A 20,597-nucleotide genomic window follows, 5' to 3' on the forward strand; every position below is an offset into this window, starting at 1 on the left:
ACCATCCTTTCTGTTGAACTGGCAAGGCGTGGTGGGTCTTTCCAGACAGTCTGTACTGACCTTGGGAATTCGAAGATTCCTCCGGGTTGGGATGTTAGAGACAAAACTCCTGGAGTCCTGATCTGTTCCGGTCAGGACTGAGGGCTACGGTAACCCTCAGAAGGAAGAGCTGGCTCTGAAATCTGAGCCCCCGTGGAGAAAAGTGACTTATGTAGGCTGTGGAGGGAAGTTACAAATCAATGTGGTCAACAGAGGAAGCTTAGAACAATAGCAACAGCATTAGCCGCCAAATCAACAATAGGAAATCTAGCAGAAAGCTCTTGTTTGGTTTCTTTCATGTGCCCATCCGTACAGATTTCAAGAATTATTACAGGATGGCTTTAGTAATCATTTTTAACTATGAGGAAAGGTGTTGTGTCCTAGAGGGAATTTAGTTTGAGATGTCGTGAGCCAGTGCTTTATGCCGGTCTCATCCTGTCAATAACAATGTGGTTCTTATTATTATTACAAGACGCCCTTCAGCAGTAATCATCAGGTAACTGAAAAACATAAAGGTTTTTTACTTACAGGACCTGGAAGTCACACAGAACACTTCGGGTTACACAGCGAGGTGGCCGGTAGAGAAAGAGAGAGAAGGCACTGGCCTGGGGTTCTGCTTCTATTTGAAGTTGAAGATGGCGCTTAAAGTTTCGCGGGCTCACTCCTCATTGGTGGATTTGAAAACATTAGAATGGGAAGTTAAAGCAGGAGAAAATTTAAAGAAACAGCAGCCCAAATGATCAGTTATGAAATCAACCAAGATCTCTAAAACAAAGGAATCTTAGGACGAGGTGGCCTGGCTCTTTACCTTGTCGCGTGGCTAGGTAATGTGTTTATTCAAGACTGTCATCTTTGAAGTAGATCCTCTTTGAAATGGATGCCTGGCAATCAAAACTTAAGTGAGTCCCTTGCATTGCAAAAAGAAAAAGTACATTACAACCAAGCTCCCAATCTTTCAGCACACTTTTAAAAAAATGCAGATTCTAGGGCTCCTTCCTACCTAGACATACAGAATCTAACAGTGGATCTATTTTAAGGTCCCAGGTAATTCTATCGTCAGCCAGGAACTACTGTACTCCCATTTACTACCTCCTATTATTACAATCTCCAGGCTCACTGTTCACAGAAATTGTCACAGAAATTACTAGTATCACAGACTGCCACACAAATCCAGTTTGTACCAAATCTGTTTCCAATATGGCCAGCATTATCACTTCATGATGTTGCCTACGTGTGTCAAACAGAGTAATTATCTGAGTGCAGAAAAGTGTTACAATCTACAAATTACCCCCTGAAGACACAGCATTTTTTTTTTTTAAATCAAACCTGAGCTGGTGTGGCTCACTTGGTTGGGGCATTCCCAGGCTGTGGGTTTGATTGTTATGGACCAACATTTGTGAGAATAAGACCACCGACTCCAATCAGGTCTTAGCAGCAAGCGAGGATTTATTGAAAGCTGGCCAGCGTCTGCAACAGGTGCCCCCGTAGGAAGCCCCACTCTGCTGCAGCCCCGAGCCTTTCTCTCGGAGCCTATTTAAGGGTGTTAACCAGCAATGGAAACCAGTGTGGTGTCACACCTGGCTGGAGCATTTAACCACAACCTATTCCTTTACAAGCTCAATGGAAATCAGTGTCACACCTGGCTGGAGCGTGTCCGGGCCTCCAAGAAGTACAGATTAACATCAGGATACATAGAGTACAAAGAAGTTACAAAATATTCTTTACGTCAGTTAAAGGTTACATATCTATACCCATTTCACTATATGACGCTAAGCGTGCATGCCCATCACATGATCCCTGGTTAAGGTACATGTGGGAGACAACCAATCGCTGTTTCTCTCTCTCCCTCTCCCTTCCTTTCTCTCTAAAAATCAATTTTATAAAAAACATAAAAAATCATGCTTGAAAAGTGTCCAGTGAGAAAAACTCAGCGGGGTCCAGAGGATGTGTTAACCATGTTTACAGAGGATTTAGTGTTGTGCTAAATCGTATACGCTGATTATCTCTAGGAAGAAACTATGCTTCAGAAAGGTTAAGGAACAATGCTGATAAAGTAACATCTCCCAATCACTGAGTCTTTGACCGTCTACTAATAAAAGGGTAATATGCAAATGGTCCTAATGCCCTCATGCCTAACGACTGGGCTGCGTGTGCATGAGGCCAGGGGATGTGAGGCTGCGTCAAATAAAATAAAATGCGTTCACATGCCTTAGAGCACAAACACCCCAGCAGATAACTCAGTGCAAGTTATTGTGTAATCACAATGATTATACAATAAATCACAATGATTACACAATATTGATTACACAATAAACTTATTTTCACCGAAAAAAATAACCTCTGGTGTCTTTTCATTTAAAGATGCTCCAGTAAGGCTACTGAAGTTTTCATCTGTCCCTTTCTACACTGAAGAAGACAGGGTTCAAAGAGGAAAGGCTCCCGTTTCGTTTTCTCGGTACCCAGCTAGGAGGCCTCTGTGTGCACGATGGGCGCTCAGGCCGGAAGCCCGGAGGGGAGGCGGAGCAAAGTGCTTTCCCTGGGGACCCCACTCTTTCTGGGAGTCCGGCATGGAGGGTGCTCTCCCTGGGGCCCCGTAAATCCGCCTCCGGGGGCAACTGTGCAGCAGCCGGGCTGAGTGAAGCGCGGAAAGGGTGACCTATCCATGCGGATGTGTATGCTGGTGGAGGCCACGCAGCTGTCATAGTTGAAGTCGTCCTGGATGGAGGAGCGGGGGTGGCGGGGATCGGAGTCGGCCCTGTCAGCAATGGAACTGCAGCTCTGTGCCCAATGATGTACAGCACACGGACCTCAATGATCCTCAGTCACTTCCTGAGCAGCAGTCAGCCCCGACCGGGGATCAAACCCTAAACCTAAGTAGGTGACCTCACAGAATGGATCCCAAACACAGCAGGGGCCAGGGCATGCCACAGGGGTTTTGTTGAGGGGCCCTGACAGGCAGTGTGCAGCGCAGTGGGTTAGGACTTCCTCCTGATACAGCAAGGTTGCAGGTTGGATCCCTGGTCAGTGTACAGACAAGAAGCAACCAAAGAGTGCATAATAAGTGGAACAACACACTGGTGTTTCTCTCGCTCCCTTCCTCTCTCTAAAATAATCAATAAAAATTAAAATAAAAAATAAACCCTCTGGCTTACAGAGTTGCTAAAACAGTTAGAAAGCAAAGTCCCATCCCTTCCTGTTCATTCAACAAATACTTCATATACTCCTTCAATAATCACACTGGGGATGGATGTTTATTTGTTTGTTTTGGTTAATCCTCACCTGAGGACATTTTTCCATTGATTATTATTATTTTATTTTTTTTTACAGAGAGTGGAAGGGAGGACAGAAGATGGAAATTAATGTGAGAGACATCAATTGGTTGCCTCTCGCTGAATTTCTGACCAGGGCCCCGGATTGAGTCTGCAACCCAGGTATGTGCCTTTGATCTGAATCCAACCCGGTACCCTTCAGTCCACCTGCAGAAACACTATCCACTGAACCAAACCAGCATTTATTTTCTTTTTAAGTCCTCCTCTAAGGATATGTTTTTTTCATTGATTCTAGAGAGAGAGGAAGGGAGAGGGAAAGAGAAAGAGAAACATTAATCTGACAGGGATGGAACCCACAACCCGTGTATGTGCCCTCACCTGGAATCAAACCCATGACTCTTTGGTGCGTGAGAGGACACTCTAACTACTGATCTACACTGACTAGGGCCTGGAGGTACAATTAAAAAAAATTTTTCAGATCTGCCCTGGCCAGGTGGCTCAATTGGTTGGAGTCTCAACCTGTACACCAAAGGATTTCCTGTTGGATTCTAGGTTAGGGCACATACTTAGGTTTAGGTTAGATCCCGGTGGGTCAGCAGGTGCAGAGGCAGCCTATCGGTATTTCTCTGTAACATAGATGTCTTTCTCTCTAAAAATCAATTTTTTTAAAAATATGTTTTATTGATTTTTTACAGAGAGGAAGGGAGAGAGATAGATAGTTAGAAACATCGATGAGAGAGAAACATCGACCAGCTGCCTCCTGCACACCTCCCACTTGGGGATATGCCGGCAACCCAGGTGCATGCCCTTGACCGGAATCGAACCTGGGACCCTTCAGTCCGCAGGCCGACGCTCTATCCACTGAGCCAAACTGGTTTCGGCTAAAAATCAATTTTAAAAACACTCCCAGGTGAGAATTAAAAATATATATATTAAAAAATTTTCAGATCTAAAATTTTATTTGGTTCTTTTTTATTTTTTTTATTTTTTTATTTTTTTTGGTGTCAGAAGTGGGATTCGAACTATTTGGTTCTTTTTTAAATTTCATTTTTTCATTTACAGTTCACATTCAATATCCTATCCTATATGATAAAACCCTAATATGCAAATCAACCAAACAGTGGACTGACTGGTTGCTATGAACTGACCACCAGGGAGCAGATGCTCAATGCAGGAGCTGGCCCCTGGTGGTCAGTGCACTCCCACAGGGGGAGCGCCGCTCAGCCAGAAGCCGGATTCACGGCTGGTGAGTACAATGGCAGCAGAGGCAGCCTCCATGGCAGTACTAAGGAGCAGTGATATGAGTGGTAGGGAGCAGCAAGCAGGCGGGCGGTAAGGAGTGAGGGGTCCTGGACTGTGAGAGGGATGTCCACCTGCCGGCTTAGGCCCGCTCCCCACAGGCCAAAGCCGGCAGGTGGACATACCCTGAGGGGTCCCAGACTGCAAGAGGGCACAGGCCTGGCTGAAGGACCCCCCACCCCACACCTCCAGTGCACACATTTCATGCACTGGGCCTCTAGTATACTATATCTGCCAGGCACTGAGAATTTAGTTTAATAACTACTGGTTGTAGACACTTTGGTTTGTGCCAATCACATGAAAGAAAGCACTTAATCTTCACAACAATCATCTGAGGTATGTTATTTCCATTTTACAAAAGGAAGATCAGCCCTAGCTGGTTTGGCTCAGTGGATAGAGCTCTGGCTTATGAACTGAAGGGTCCCAGGTTCGATCCTGGTCAAGGGCACATGCCCGAGTTCCAGGCTCGATCCCCAGTGGGGGGGGCGTGCAGGAGGCAGCCAATCAATGATACTCTCATCATTGATGTTTCTCTCTCTTCCTCTCCCTTCCTCTCTGAAATCAATAAAATACATACACACACATAGAGATATAGATTTTTTTAAAAAGAAAGACCAGTTAATTTGCCCAAATCACATTTGGGAGCTTGAGTCCATATTTGAACCTTGTCATATCTGACTTGAAACCCACACAAGAACATGGGTACCCCAAGGCTCAGTTGAATGGAAGCTGGTCTTTTCTGGGTAGGATTCTAAGTAGTGGGTGGATGTTTTTCCACCCATCTCAACATTCAATACAATATTTCCTACAGAATCTCCAATTAGTCTCAAGCACCTGTCCTAGAGCTGAGAGGGGCCCAGGGATCTGGAAGTTTAACAGTCACTCCAGGTGATTTTTATTGGGCAAAGCTGGAAAACTGTTTAGGTTGCTTTGTGCAATTGAAGGTTTGTTCTACAGACCTGAGTTGTGCTCCTGGCAGCTGCCATTTTGCAGGGATGGCACAACCACCAAAGCCAGGGAAGAAGAATGCTTCTGCCCTAATTGTGGAGCTCTGTTGCTGAGTTCCCTAAAACAGCTTCATTCCACCCCACCCCCGTATTTCATGGAGCTTGGTGATGAGCTTTGGATCCTTTACTGCCCGTCACCGTCTTCCTCTCTGTAGGTATAAACTCAGGTGGACTGGGCCAAGAAATCAAATGGAATGTGAGAGGCTCCTCTGCACCGAGAGTTGCCCTATCCTAGGCTGCAGTGTGGAAAATGTCTCACATAGAAGAATCGGAATGGCTTCCAGAAAAATCAACCCAAACAGGATGAAAAATGAAATGTACACAATGATTACAACTCTGCTAAAATATATCTGTCAATGGAACACACTGGAAATGAATAAGCAAAAATGACAAACTGTGTGATATGGTGGTAATACTGGGGATGAGTTTTCTTTTGTCCTCTATTTTCTAAGCTTTCCGTGATGTCATTATCCAGGGTGGGACAAAAGCAGGTTTACAGTTGTGCGTATGAGAAGCACAGCATTTATTCTTGTATTATTATTTATTAATTATTGTATTATTTTCCGTCGAAACAACTGTAAGCCTATATAGACTTAGAAATGAAATGTATATTGTTTCTTAGTGTAGAATACGTTTTTCTCTAAATATTTTTGTTATGTAAGTCATTTTACTTATATCGATTTTGTAGAAAAATTTTAGAAACTAACAATAACCATTGTTGCTTAATATCACAAATATTATAAATATACTCAATCTTGATTTCAACATCAGATCGCAGGTCATGGAGACTCCTGTCTGTAACTTTGATGTACAGGAAAGCAGAAAAGCATAGAGGCTAAAATGGACTTTGGAGTCAGGCAGACATGGGTTCAGAACTTTGTAGTCCTGATGTCAGCATTTTGTTCTCTTAAGGCAACAACCCTGTATGTTGTCAGGCACAGTGATTAGGGTTTTCTATGCGCTTCCCATCAGAACCAATATAAATAAGGTGAATCTTTTATCTAGGCCACCCCTTTGATCCAATATCATCTCTGGGGATTTATAAATATACCAAAGGAAGAAAAGGTTGTGTTGTATGCCTGAGTATGGGCCTGGTTTAATTTTAATAGTGTAAAATTGCTAGTGACCCAAATTAATAGAGGATTGATTATTGAAATTTTGTGTAGTCTAGCTGAGATATTGTGCAACTATTTAAAATGATAATTTTTAAGACAATGCTACAACATGAGGAAATGCCTGCATTAGTCAGCTACTGCTGCAAAAGAAACAAACTTGAAATCTCGGTCATACAATAATAAGCACTTATTTATCACTTACACATTGCAAATCAGTTGGGATTTGGCTATCTAGTTGGGATCAGTCAAACTTGGCTCCATGTCGTGAGTTGAGTTCAAGACTGCTTCACATCCCTCATTCCTCAGCGACTGATGGGCTGCCCAAGGCATAGTCTTCACAGGAGCAGAAGCCCAGGAGAACAGATGTAATACTGAAATGCGTAAAGCCTCTGCACTAACATTTCATTGGCCAAACAAAGTGACACGGCCAAGCCCACATCAAGGGGGTGGGAAAATATACTCCAGCTCTAATGTTAGGGAACTATAAAGGGTGTAGGTATAGGGAGGGGGAGAAGTATTGGGAACAATAGTACAGACTAGAACAAAAAGGTTACATGGAAAAACAGATGCACAGGATATAAAGTTGATTGTACAATTTGATCATAACTATGTAAAAATATTTTTGCATATCAACAAAGAATAGAAATAAGCAAAAATGAAAAAAAAAACTGTGTCTGGGTAACAAGATAATAAGAACTTTTTATTTTGCCTTTCTCCATTTCTCAAATTTAACACAATAGAAGTATACTACTCTTCTTTTTATTTTTTTTAACTTTATTTATTTATATTATAACTGATGTTAGGGAGAGGAAGGGAGAGAAAGAGAAAGGGAGAAACATCTATTTGTTGTTCCACTTATTTATGCATTCATTGATTACATCTTGTATGGGCCCTGACCAAGGACTGAACATGCAACCTTGGTTTATTGTGATGATACTCTAACCAACTGAGCTACCAGGCCAGGGATACCCTTCTTTTTAAAAGTAACTTTTAGAACTTCTTATAGCAGGCAAATTAGTTCATCAAACTAACTGTTTTATCCATTTTATTAAATGTCTATAGAAAAATTTAGAATTCTAAGAACAAGCAAGGTAGTCAATTATTCTTAGTCCCCACCAATTTCTAATCTCAAACTCAAACCTAATGAACTCCCATCAACATGGATCTTTAACTTTGCCTGTTGCCTAAAAAAAACAGCTTAACTTCCATTATCCTCTTATTCTTCATTATTGCAGTGCTGATTATTCTCCACACTGACCTCTTTGAAGTCTCCAAAATTAGATATTCATTTCATTAAATATAAACATTATCCCTAGTAGATTCTGATCCTCTGAAAGTAGCAAATCCATTCAACAAATAATTATGAGCACCTTCCAAGTTTGAGGTACTACACCAGTTGCTTTTGGGGGAAATAAAGATGTGTAAATGACCATCCTTACCCTCAAGGATCTCACAATCTAATGGGAAGAGAAGTTTGAGGATTGAAAGAGCAGACTAGTAGATGGGTCCCATGTTCTAAACCCTGGTGGCAAACTGGAATTATCTGGACAACTTTTAATAAATACCAATGTCCAAGCCCATGCCCAGGCGTTCTGATTTAATTGGTCTGGCGTCTGGCTGGATCACTGGTATTTTTAAAGCTCCTCAGATCATCATAATGAGTAGCCAGGGTTGAGAATCACTACTGGGTTAGGCCTCTGCTTTAAACCTGACTGAGCTGTTTGAGTGCACTAAGAACTGATAAGGACTCTCAAATTAAAACAATTATTTTAAAGCAATCATTTTTAAAATAAATTATTTTATCAAAAATTACATAATGCATGCATATAGTTTAAAAAGTTACGTGGTCCTGAGGTTTATGATTAAAATACTGTCTAGCAGTTCCCTGTTCTCTTCACTCCCGCAACCCCCCTCCACCTTTGATCCTTTAAATTATTTTTAGAGAATTCACACTTCTCCCATTATCCAAATGTTAACACACTGGTATCTTCTGCACCATCAAAAACGAATTACTTGCTGAACTTCATTTTATCCCACCTAAAAGTACCCTGAGGCCCCCAAGGAAAGATATAAGGAATAACATCAAGTAATTGGTGCAGCAAGGAGGTAAGAGAAAGGTTCTCTGGACAGGACAATTCACAGTGACCCATCTGGTAGTCTGAGCAGTTCAGAAAGGCAGCTAAAAGCACTTTGCAAGCCCTGCCTGCCCTCCTACCTCATGGAAAGGGATGGGCTTTATCTGAAATTATGGCCAAAAGAATATTTCCATACTTTCTCCTGCATCGAGGCCTCACCAGCATTAATAAAGTTGTCCTAACCTTTCTAGAAGTTAAAAATAGTCCAGAAAGAGGAATAATTCCAAAGCAACTTAAAAAACCTTACAGACAGGAAAACAAAATTGCATTGAAGAGCAATTATTGGCTTAGTTATTTTGGGATCTGACTAGACAAAGGGACTTCTGATTTTATTTCTAATATATTGCACATACATTGGCAAGAAGACATGATAGGAAGGTATTACATAGACTCTGCTATTTCAACTACTACTTCTTTGGTATAGTTTAGAATGAGTTGGGTGTTATCTTTAAACACATTTTTTAAGCCATAGAAAGGCTGTGAAAGAAAGACCAAGTTTAACTGAATAAGGACTTGATTGGCAAGTAAGAATTTCAACAAAGGGAGCAGAAAAGGGTTTGAAGGCTGAGAAAATGGCACTGGCATAGCCAGGAGCAAGAATGTATAGGCACCATAGGTGGTAGAATTGCCATTCAGGCTCCCCATGAACTCTTAGAGTTGAATTATAAAATTAACACCAAATCATAATGGAAGAGTTTAGGAATGTGCAAAGACCCCCTGATAGACAGACTACGTCCCAGGCCAATAACAGGACAGAAGCAGTTTCTAGTCTAGATGAAAGTATTAACAGGTAGAAAATGAATGTGAGTAAAGTACTGTTATGTGTTGAGAGGAGTGAGGGGGAGGTTGGTGGTTTACTTTAGAAACTCAGAAATTAAGAAAAAAATCATTTAAGGCAAAGAATATGGAACAACTAGTCACTCTTAGCATTCTAAATTTGCTTTTTTTTGGTAAATCTGACCTTGTGATGGAAATATCCCTATTTTAGAGGTGTTTGCAATAGTCTATCATAGCTTTAAGCCATACATTTGATCATATTACCAGCTCCCCTTGCTGTAAAGCTATGCTTATGTAATTTGGCCTCCTATGTTACTACTGCATGTGCTGATTAGCAAGAGCATCTGGCCCATTTATTACTATAATCCTCATTGTAAATTGACAGAGTCGCATTGTCAGTTATGCCTTGGTCTTTTGTGAGCTTGATTAACACAAAGCCATCCCCAAGAAACTAATCCAAACTTGGTGCAAAGAGGAAATCAAGTTCTGACCCTATGAAGCTTGGGACCCACAGCCAGTATGAGGTGCCAACCAAGGTACTACCCTGAGAGACCCAGTCAAAGTAAGTAGCCTGGAGGCCACCCTACCTCCCATCCCCAAAATAGGTCAGCAAGGCTGGGTGCATTAGAAACACTGGAAGATGGAGGCATAATAAAGACTGTTTTAAGAGAGTAAGTCAGGGTATATCATGGAAAGCCTTGAAAAATGGCTTGGTTTAAACATTGCAGGGACTCACTGAAGATACATTAGCAGGGAATGTCATAAAAATCAGTTCTCTGTTTGAGGAGAACATCTCTGGTTGACAGGATGAAAGCTGGATTGGACAAGGTAAAACCAGAGGCAGGGGACCAATTATAAGTCTGTTGTAATTGTACATTGAGGAGGTGAAGTAGACTGGGAAAAAGACAGTGACACTGCGAATGCAGTGGCAGGATCAGTCCCAAGAAACGTTTCTGTGGCTCTCTGCCATACTGATTGTGCCTTGAGCTCCTCATTTGTAATATGTGAAAAGGAGTACCTGCCACCTGCCTGGGAGAAGGGACTCTGCATCTTATGGCTTCCTGTATTGTTTGAAATAATTTTCAGAAAGCTGTTCTCTTTTCATAAAGCAGGTAGAGGTGTTTAATGGCTCTTGAGGCAAAGGAGAGCTTATGAGTTTCCTCTGAAGGACTGCATTCTGGACTAAGCCCAAACACAATATTCCTCTCTAGGCCTGAAAACTGCTGAATGCTGTCTAAAATGATGTGACTGCCCAAAACACCAGAGGCCTGGCTGAACACAACTTCTGTTGCTCTGTGGGTCTCAATTAATTCCATTGCTTTTAGCAGTGCAAGCTCATAGCGTCCTCTGTCCTCCCCTCTCCTGCACAGAATTGCTATATCTTTGGACAGATAGCCACATTGGAACAGGCTGTGACATCTTTCTGCCACGTACTTCGCAATTTGTTCTATTGTCAGGTTGGTCTCTGTTTCACACACCCCAGGAAGAGCCTGGGCACGGATTGCTTCCTCGTAGGCAGCTTCCCTGAACAGTGCCAGTGTGTCCAGAAACATGTCGGAGGGAGGACTTTCTTTGGTCTTCTTCATTTCTTGTTTCATGACCATTGCTATTTCCAGAGAACAGTGGATCCCTTTGGTGATTGTTTTCCGAGGAAACTGAGCAGATGGAGGGGGGAGGCCGTTGACATCAGCATGATGGACTTGGAAGGGGTCCAGGAAAAGCCAGAGAACCCCATGGTGAAGGTTTCTCCTTCCAGCTCCCCTCACCTCTGGATGGGTGATACTCTTAGCCTTCTTGTACCAATCACCATATACACTGCAGAAATTCTCCGTCTCATCCATCACTATGTGTTTAATCTTTAGGAACTCCCCTTGCATGAAGGTTTTCCGCGTCACAGCCTGGCAGGTGGTTTGTTGGCTGTAAGGATGAAAGAGAGAATTGGGTTTCAGGGAACACCATGCACTCATTACTCTCGGGATTGAAATTAGAGACTAGTTCTCACCTGGAGGACGATTCATTGATCCAGCTGTGTACGAAATACTACAAAACTGCTTTACTTACAAGTTACCTGATAGAGAGACTACTTCATTGTAAACCCTACTCTTCAGGGTTATCTAGTTAAATATGCATGTGAAACTTTTGAAATAAACCCAGGTAGGAACGTTATTGTTTCTATTAGTAGTCCATTTCTGCTGCTTGACAATCCCTGAGGACAAGCTCTTTACTTTGTCCTTTTTAGAGCTAGAGAACAGTTATCTAGAGGCATATCATACTTTTTTATGTGGAAAAGAGGTATGGATAAATACAAATTCCTCTAAAGCAAATCCCACCACCCCTTTTACATGTAGTACAAAACCAGAAGCCTCATTTGATTTTGGTAAGGAAAACACGAAGAAGCTGCTGAGTTCCATGGCGTGTCAAGTAGGGTAATAAATCTTCAGGGCTGTAATCCTGTTTTGCGTGTTCAGTTTCCCTTTACAGTATGTTGTAGCATATCAGAGGAGGAGGAACACCTTAGAGGAGGCAAGAAACAATCAAGTGGGATTGTTACCTCCTCTAATTTGGATCCAGGTGTATCACTCATGCCTATAGATTTCCTGATGCTACATACGCAGTCCCTGGGGCTTTACTCCCTGTGCCCTGAATCAAAACTGTTCATGTTCTTCCCTTCCAATTTGGACTGTAGATATCTTGAAGAAAAGCACTGATTCTTAGCCACTCTCTATATCCTCCTCACATTAGGGTTCAATAGATACTTGTTGAATTGAATTTGCCTTTGACTGGAGCATTTTTAAACTTACCTATAAAGCATAATAAAGAACTTAACCCATAGTACAATTTACAAATTTTTCACAATATGGCATCTGCCTCCTTTCCAGTTTCATCACCAACTACATAACCATAACCCCCACCCCCACACTGCTCTAGTCAGACTTACCCTTCTGATTCTCTAAGCATCTCCATGCCTTCGCACACACTCTGCCCTTTGCCTAAAAAGCCCTCATTTTATACACTTTGCCTACTAACTTCTTCTTTTTTTTTTTACAGAGATGAAGGGTGAGAGATAGAGAGCTAGAAACATCGATCAGCTGCCTACTGCACGCCCCCTACTGGGGATGTGCCCGCAACTAAGGTACATGCCCTTGACCGGAATCAAACCTGGGACCCTTTAGTCTGCAGGCAGACGCTCTATCCACTGAGCCAAACCGGTTAGGGTGTCTATTGACTTCTTAAGAGTGTACCCTTCTTAAGGATCTCCTTCACTGGGGAGTATTTGCTGACCAACCTTCAGCCCAAGTTAAGATAAGCATATCTTTACTATCATACTAATTTTACAATATTCACATTGCTTATTTTATTTTTTGTCCCCCTTTTTGGGCTTTATGGCCAGATCTTCAAAATCTTTATCCCCACTAACACTCAATATACACAGTACCTAGCATATACACGGTGCTCAAAAAGATTTGTTGAATAAATAAGTAAACCAGACAAAAAATGAAAATGAGTTTGCCCTCATTTGCTGAATTATAAAGCAACCAATTTCTTTTACTAAATTAAAAGCTAAAGATTTAAATCAGAAGCAGATTTGTATGTCTTCTAAAATTATTGATTCAGAACAAGTCAAACAAATGAAAATATTTTATAAGCAAAATCAAATGGTATTTAAATTCAAGTTTCTAGTAGGTAGAATGTCTCATCACCTGAAATATACTGTGACCTTACAATGTTAAGCAGCAAGCAAAATGTTTCTTTAAAGCAAGATAGGTTCATTTCTACTTTTCTTTAAATTTAAGACCACAGATTGTGGGAAACTGTCCCTAGTTATATAAACTTAAATGTATGCAGACTTGGCTGATTTATGATGAAATATTGAAGACTGGAAATAGCAAAGTACCCATTTATAGCTCAACTACCTGGTCACTTGCAAATGTCTGGGCTCTTGCACTTACTTTGTTAAGGCATTGCAAAATCTTAAGTAATTACTTTGGTGATACTGTTGAAAAGACTGACTCAACACATTTACTGTGTTTAGTCAGTGAAACACTCACGCCACGTAATCCTTTAAGGAGTCATGTTCGCAAACATAGAGGATCTCTTTTGGTTTGCAGTGGAATAGGTCCTTGATTTTCTCCATGATCTTTATGGCGAGGGCTGTCTTCCTGGTTCCTGGGAAGCAGTGGATGAACAATTCTCGTGTCTCTTGAAGGCTCTCTGAAAGCAACTCACACTGCTCCTCTATGAGCAAGTTGAAAAATTCACAGCCCAGCCGGTCACTCAGAAGGGATCGAGAGCACAGCAAGACCACCACGATGAGGGCCTGCAACAAGTCTTCCATTTCCTCCTCATCAGCAAGCTGGTAGGATTGGGGGTAGTGCACAGGGACTCCACAGGGTCTAGGCTGTGTGCCCGGCAGGTGCAGGAGTCTCGGAACGACACACACTTTCCCCGTGTAACCACCAATAGTTCCCAGTTTCTGCTTTAAGTGACGAGCAGTGGTTCGGGCATACTCAGGCCCTTCGGGCCCACTCGGGTGCACCCAGATTGTATAGAGTACCAGCGGGCTGTTCACCGCTATTAGGAGAGCGTCACACAAGACATTCTGCTCTTTCCTTAAGCCAATATCACTAGCCCAGCTTCGAGAAAATATCACAATCCCCTGCGAGATAGGACGTATCTGTGTCTTCATGAATTCCTCCAGTTCTTTATGATCTGAGAACAGCGTCTTACAGAGGGATTCTGGTTTAAATTGTATCTCTTCCTGTGTCACTGAAAATTCAAGGGATAGAAGTTACTAGAATGTACAAAAGCATATTGTAAGTATTCCTGCAACATCAAAGGAAGAAATGAGTCTAGCTCTGGAAGTATAGGCTCCCCTGTCTGCAAAGAAAGCACCCCCTCTTCACAGGCCAAGGCTAAGAAGTTCCTGCTGTTGGCAACTCTCATACAGGGGAGGGCAGTCAAGGAGGGGTCTTCACAGAACAGCCTCCTGGCACTGTCTCCTCAGCCCCAAATGGTCCACTACTGCTAGGAAGTCCTCCTTCCTGTTGAGGGTGTGTGTGTACCTGATGCTTTTGGGAGAACTAAGAACATTTCTTTAAAACAATGATTCTTTTTTTTTTTTTAAGATATTTTATTGAACTTTTACAGAGAGGAAGGGAGAGAGATAGAGAGTTAGAAACATCGATGAGAGAGAAACATCGATCAGCTGCCTCCTGCACATCTCCCACTGGGGATGTGCCTGCAACCCAGGTACATGCCCTTGACCGGAATCGAACCTGGGACCTTTCAGTCTGCAGGCTGACGCTCTATCCACTGAGCCAAACCGGTTTCGGCAAAAACAATGATTCTAATGTGGCAATTTTGACACACACACACACCCTGGGGTATTTAGTAGTATCTGGACATTTTTAAAAAGCACCGTTTACTGAATTTTTAGAGAGAGAGAAACATCCAGAGATCGACTGCCTCCTGCACACACCTCTACCTGGGATCCAGCCCACAACCCAGGGCATGTACCCACACCGGGAATGGAACCAGCAACCTCTCTCTCAGTACACGGGTCGATGCCTAACCAAGTGAACCACACTGGCCAGGGCTGGAAACTTTTTGTCACAGCTGGAGGGCTGCTACTGGAATTTAGAGGGTAGAGGCCACGAATGGTGCTAACCATCCTACAGTGCACAGGGCAGCCCCCTCAACAAACAATTAGCTGACCCACGTGTCAACAGTGCCAAGGCAGAGAAACTCTGCCATAGAACCCCATGGCTCACCTCCTTCTGTATTGGAAAGATGGGGGGTGGGGTGCAATTCTCTTGTGATATAGACATGAGGGATTTAGGATGATTCCCAAATTCTCTCAAATTTAGGCAACAAAAGCCGTATGTGACTGGAAGCCCCAAAGCACAGAGAAATATTGTGTGAATTTGATGACTGGGAAACAGAGTTAGCCATATATATTATTTTGGGACCATTATGTCCGCCAAGTCCTACACTTGACCTCTCTCTAAGGAGAAAAATTTGGATTAATTGCTATCAATTCCTTCCAACATAATTTTAGAAAAGAAAATAGTCCCCTCAGCTGAAATCAAGAAGGAAATACCTGGAAGCAAACGTTGTTGTAGAACCTCCTTAAATTCCAGGACTTTCATAGGATATGATGATCTTCTTAGTGCAGAGGAGGCTGGTGAAATCGGGGGAAGGCTGTGGTCTATGGCCAAACTGGCGGGAGCTAAACAAATGAATACATGGAGAGTTGCTTCAGACGAAAAAGGAAAAGGAAAAGTCCTCTCACACTTTCTATACCTCACACCGTTCACATATGTAAGAAAGGAAGTCTGGGGACTCCTGCAGGGCAAGTCATTTCACCTCCCTCATGTCAGGGTGAGGCGATCCCTAAGATTCCTTCCAACTCTAATATTCTGATTCCAGGTCATTTCTAATAGGAAAAAGCTTCTAGAGGGCATGAGGTCAGAAAAAGTTAAGCACACTATATATTTTTTATATTGTTATAGTTGCTTAAGTCCCCACCCAAGGTTTGGATGTGGCAGGATCTCTAGTTTGGTGTGTGTGTGTGTGTGTGTGTGTGTGTAAACTCAAAAAAATTTAGGACAAGAGAAGGAATAATCCAATCCAATCACTCAAGTCTCGATCCAAGCTTCTTTTATCAAATTTGGAACATATTAACCACGAAGGCAAATTGATAAGCTTCGGTCGGGCTGTAAGTCCTCTATGGATTGCTTAGAAATCACCAGGGCTGATTCTGAGCAAAACTGTAAGGGAAGTGAAAACACTAGGAGTCCTCCTCCCTCACCACCACCCCTGCCCCAGCATGTCCTTTTGCATCAGCTTTTCCCCACTTGATGGTGCCCCAAGCCCAGTGATTGGAGGTATTAGTTCCTAATGTTACTGAAACAGTTCAGAATTTTCAACAAGTTTCCCTTGAAAGAACTAATGAAGAGTCCTTCTTAAACAAATTTGCCTTTGAAATATAATCTTTAGAGTGAGATTACTGATGAATGTTATTTTTAAATATATTTTTTATTGACTTCAGGGAGGAAGGAAGAGCGAGATTTAGAAACATTAATGATGAGAGAGAATCATTGATTGGCTGCCTCCTGCATGCCTCCCACTGGGGTTCAAGCCCACAACCTGGGCAGGTGCCCTGACTGGGAATCCAGCCAAACCCTTTGGTGCATGGGCCGGCATTCTAACCACTGAGAAACACTAGCCAGGGACATGGGAGAATATTTTTAAGCAAAATTGCTTCCTATTCTTTAAGTAAAATATCTGGCCAGCCCAGCCAGCGTGGCTCAGTGGTTGAGCCATGAGGTCATGGTTCAATTCCCAGTCAGGGCACATGCTCCGGTTGCAGGCTTGGTCCCTAGTAGGGGGTGTACAGGAGGCAGGTGATCGATGATTTTCTCTCATCATTGATGTTTCTATTTCTCTCTCCCTTTCCCTTCCTAAAATCAATTAAAAAAAATTTTTTTTAAATATCTGACCAACTACCCACAGAAGGCAGAGAAGGGGGTTACTCCCTGCTGACTGAATAATGGCTTCTATTCTGGTTTACCTGGTGGAATATCCAGCATCATAGCCACCCAGTCCTCTGCTGTCAGCCTTGCAACCAAACTGCCCTTCATGATCCACGAATCTGGAGCCTCTGTGAATACCACACAGCAGAAGGGCTGCACTTGAACAACACAGACATAACCATACAGGGCATCCTTTTGGTAGACATCCAAGATTTTGGTAGTGAAATTCACCTTTGGCTTTTCATGGCAGAAGTGGAATGTAGGCAGTTTTTCTATGCAGTTTTCTATTTCTTTTTTTAATAAGTCAGGGTTCACTTTTTCTCTCTTACATCCAAACACTTCTTTGCTCTTATCATCTACCCCGATAATTAGGTATCCCCCATGGGTGTTGGCAAATGCAGAAATGTAATGAGGCAACATTTCTTTAATCCTAGGGACAATCTTTTTGGTGGTGAACCTTTTCAACTCAACATGTGTTGACTCAGTAAAGTTGAGTTTCTCTTTATACATGAGTCTGTCCTTTTTAAGAAATTCTGAGGCAGACAGTCTCATATCTTCCTCTTCCTGAATGTGTCTGTCAAGAACTTTCTGAGGACGCAGCTCCTTCACCCTTGGTCTTCCTCTTTGGGCTCTGGACTGCTTCTGTCTGAGAAGTTCGAGGGCACTGCTAGCACTCAGGTTTATGGCGGACGTCACATCTCTCTGATATAAATTGGAACGCAAGCTACAGATCCTTAGGGGGAGGCTGAAAACATCTGGGCTCCATGACTTTACAAAAATCAAGAGACTGTGCCCCTGTTGCATGTAGTCAAGGTATTTCTGTGAGCCTGAAGGAAGGAGCTTCTGAAAAGAAGTCTCCAGATCCTGTCCCAGCCCGTGGCAGCGGTAGCTGTAGGTTTTATCATCAATCTTCGCTTTGATCACACCCCCTCCAGAATTCAACAGTGCACAGGCGGCTTGGATGATTTTAGAATTCTCATTTCTTTTCAACTGGTTATTGGTCATCTTCTTCCGGTTCTCCTCTCCAAAAGTCACTGTGCCCACGTCTACAATGATCTCAGGATAGAGCATTTCCGTATTGGTCTGGAGACTTTCCATCTCAGCAGCTCCTGTGTCCTCAAAACAATAACAGAAAGGGGTCCCAATAAATAAGCAGGACAGAATGTTGTTTCTACATTAACAAGAATCCCAGAGATTACAGTATTTTCTTCAAAGCTATACATTACTGGACATACATTTTAACGCAGAAATAATAGTTTTGAACATATTTTTATTGGTTTTAGAGAGGAAGAGAGAGGGAGATAGAAACCTCAATGATGAGAGAGAATTATTGATCAGCTGCTTCCTGCATGGCCCCTACTGGGGATTGAGTCTGCAACCTGGGCATGTGCCCTGATCGGGATTCGAACTGTGGCCTCTTGGTTTACAGGTTGATGGCTCAACCACTGGGAAACAATGGCCAGGTGGAAATAATATTTGATATCACTGTTTTCTAACAACTTCATCAAGATCGTTAGCCTTCCCAGCACGAACGGGCATAGTTAAAGGTAAATGCTTAATATTTTGCTATCATGGAAAACTTACAGTGCTAAAATTTTTAGCCATTTTTAAATTTAAAATCAGGAAGTGCCATCAGTGAGCCCAGGTATTATAAAAGTCATGGGTTAAAAAAAAAAAAAAAAAGGCATGGATTGGCACAGGAACCAAAGTAACTTATTAGAGAATATGCAGACTTAGAAGTTGAAATCAGAAGATGCTCCTATTAATTCAAAGCAAAAGAAAGGGGACGATAGAGAACTAAGGTAGTGTAGTTTAATAATATATGTGATGTAGATATCTTGCTATGTAAACAAGCGTAAAACTTGGTATTCTTTACGTGCTATTTTGTACATTTTTAAAGCTTTTTTTTTTTTTTAATATATTTTATTGAGTTTTTACAGAGAGGAAAGGAGAGAGATAGAGAGTTAGAAACATCGATGAGAGAGAAACATCGACCAGCTGCCTCCTGCACACTCCCCACTGGGGATGTGCCCGCAACCCAGGTACATGCCCTTGACCGGAATCGAACCTGGGACCTTTCAGTCCGCAGGCCGACGCTCTATACACTGAGCCAAACCGGTTTCGGCCATTTTTAAAGCTTTATTCTATCCCTGAAAGACTTTCAATTGAGACCAAATGCATAATTCTTTTTATCTTTTTTGTTAAGTCTTCTCTTTTAAAAATATATATATTTTTGTTGATTTCAGAGAAGAAGAGAGAGGGAGAGAGAGTTAGCAACATCAATGATGAGAGAATCATTGATTGGCTGCCTCCTGCACGCCCCACAACATGGGCATGTGCCCTGCACGGGAATCAAACCACGATCTCTTGTTCATAGCTCCATGCTCAACCACTGAGCTACACAGTCTGGGCTCTTTTTAACTTTTCAAACATTCTTCTAAAAGTGCATTTCTTCATATATAGTGTGATACAGGCATTTTCCTTCCCTCCTAATAGTTCTGCCCTGTGCTGTGGGGACCTTTAAGACTTGGAAAAAACATGAGCCTTTGGGACATAGTTGTTAAACTGTGACCAGCCTCCTTTTGCTTCTCAGATCAGAGAATAGCCATCTAAATAGAAATCAGGGCTCTGAAGGAAATATTTCAGACGTGGCTCCCTTAGCTTTTGTTAACTGCAAAATAAGATGTTTACTAACCCAAACCCAAATTCTTCCTGTAGAAAAAGAGAACCCATTTTTCCTATGTAATCTTTGCAAAGTAGAGGCCATGTGGGTGTTGTTTATGCTCATAAGGAGAGAAAGAAGCAGGCATTGAACAGGACATATATCCTCTTCTGCCATAGTTTGCTATGGTTGCCTTCTCACTTCTGCCAGGTATACCAGAATCAACATGGTGATTTTTTTTTCATATGTGAGCAGGTAAATGTAAATGCCTGGCTCTACAGAGAAACTTCTAATTAACATTCTATTCATGTCATAGAGTCACAGAAGTGTTGGAAAGGACTTCAAAGATCTTCTGGTCCAACCATTCATCTGATCCTTAAATCCTCTGTATAATATTCCCAACTCCCAACAAATTTCTTTCCAGCAACTGCTTGAACACCTCCAGTGATGAGTAACTTAATACCCACCAAATTAGTCCCTTCTATTTTCTGACAGCTCTGTTAGAAAGGGTTTCCCTCATTTTCAACTGTAATTTGTCTCCCTATAATTTCCACCTGCTGGATTCACAGGACAAATCTAATTGCTTTTGAACTAGCAGACCTGTACTATCATGACTCCCAAGTCTCACTGATGTTACTATTGCTGTTAACTGATAAATACAATGCTTTCTGAGATTTAAGCTCCATATGAATAGCCTTTCTGCTTTTCCCAAAATTTCTCACTCATCATCCTGTAGCTATTATTTTACTAAGCCCTTCA

General features: G+C 42.1%; 1 protein-coding gene across 1 annotated transcript in view; it reads right to left on the minus strand.

The window, feature by feature from the left end:
• Positions 1-20,597, minus strand: part of LOC118671409 — a 40,377-nt gene that overhangs the window by 19,448 nt on the left and 332 nt on the right. The window contains exons 2-6 of the mRNA XM_036339566.1: positions 17,215-18,292; positions 15,742-15,870; positions 13,691-14,408; positions 10,727-11,558; positions 61-144 (exon numbers count right to left, since the gene is read on the minus strand). Coding sequence (XP_036195459.1) covers positions 61-144; positions 10,727-11,558; positions 13,691-14,408; positions 15,742-15,870; positions 17,215-18,292 — 2,841 coding nt within the window. The remainder of the gene's footprint in view (positions 1-60; positions 145-10,726; positions 11,559-13,690; positions 14,409-15,741; positions 15,871-17,214; positions 18,293-20,597) is intronic.

This window comes from Myotis myotis, unplaced genomic scaffold (assembly GCF_014108235.1).
Source record: "Myotis myotis isolate mMyoMyo1 unplaced genomic scaffold, mMyoMyo1.p scaffold_m19_p_17, whole genome shotgun sequence".
NCBI lineage: Eukaryota > Metazoa > Chordata > Mammalia > Chiroptera > Vespertilionidae > Myotis > Myotis myotis.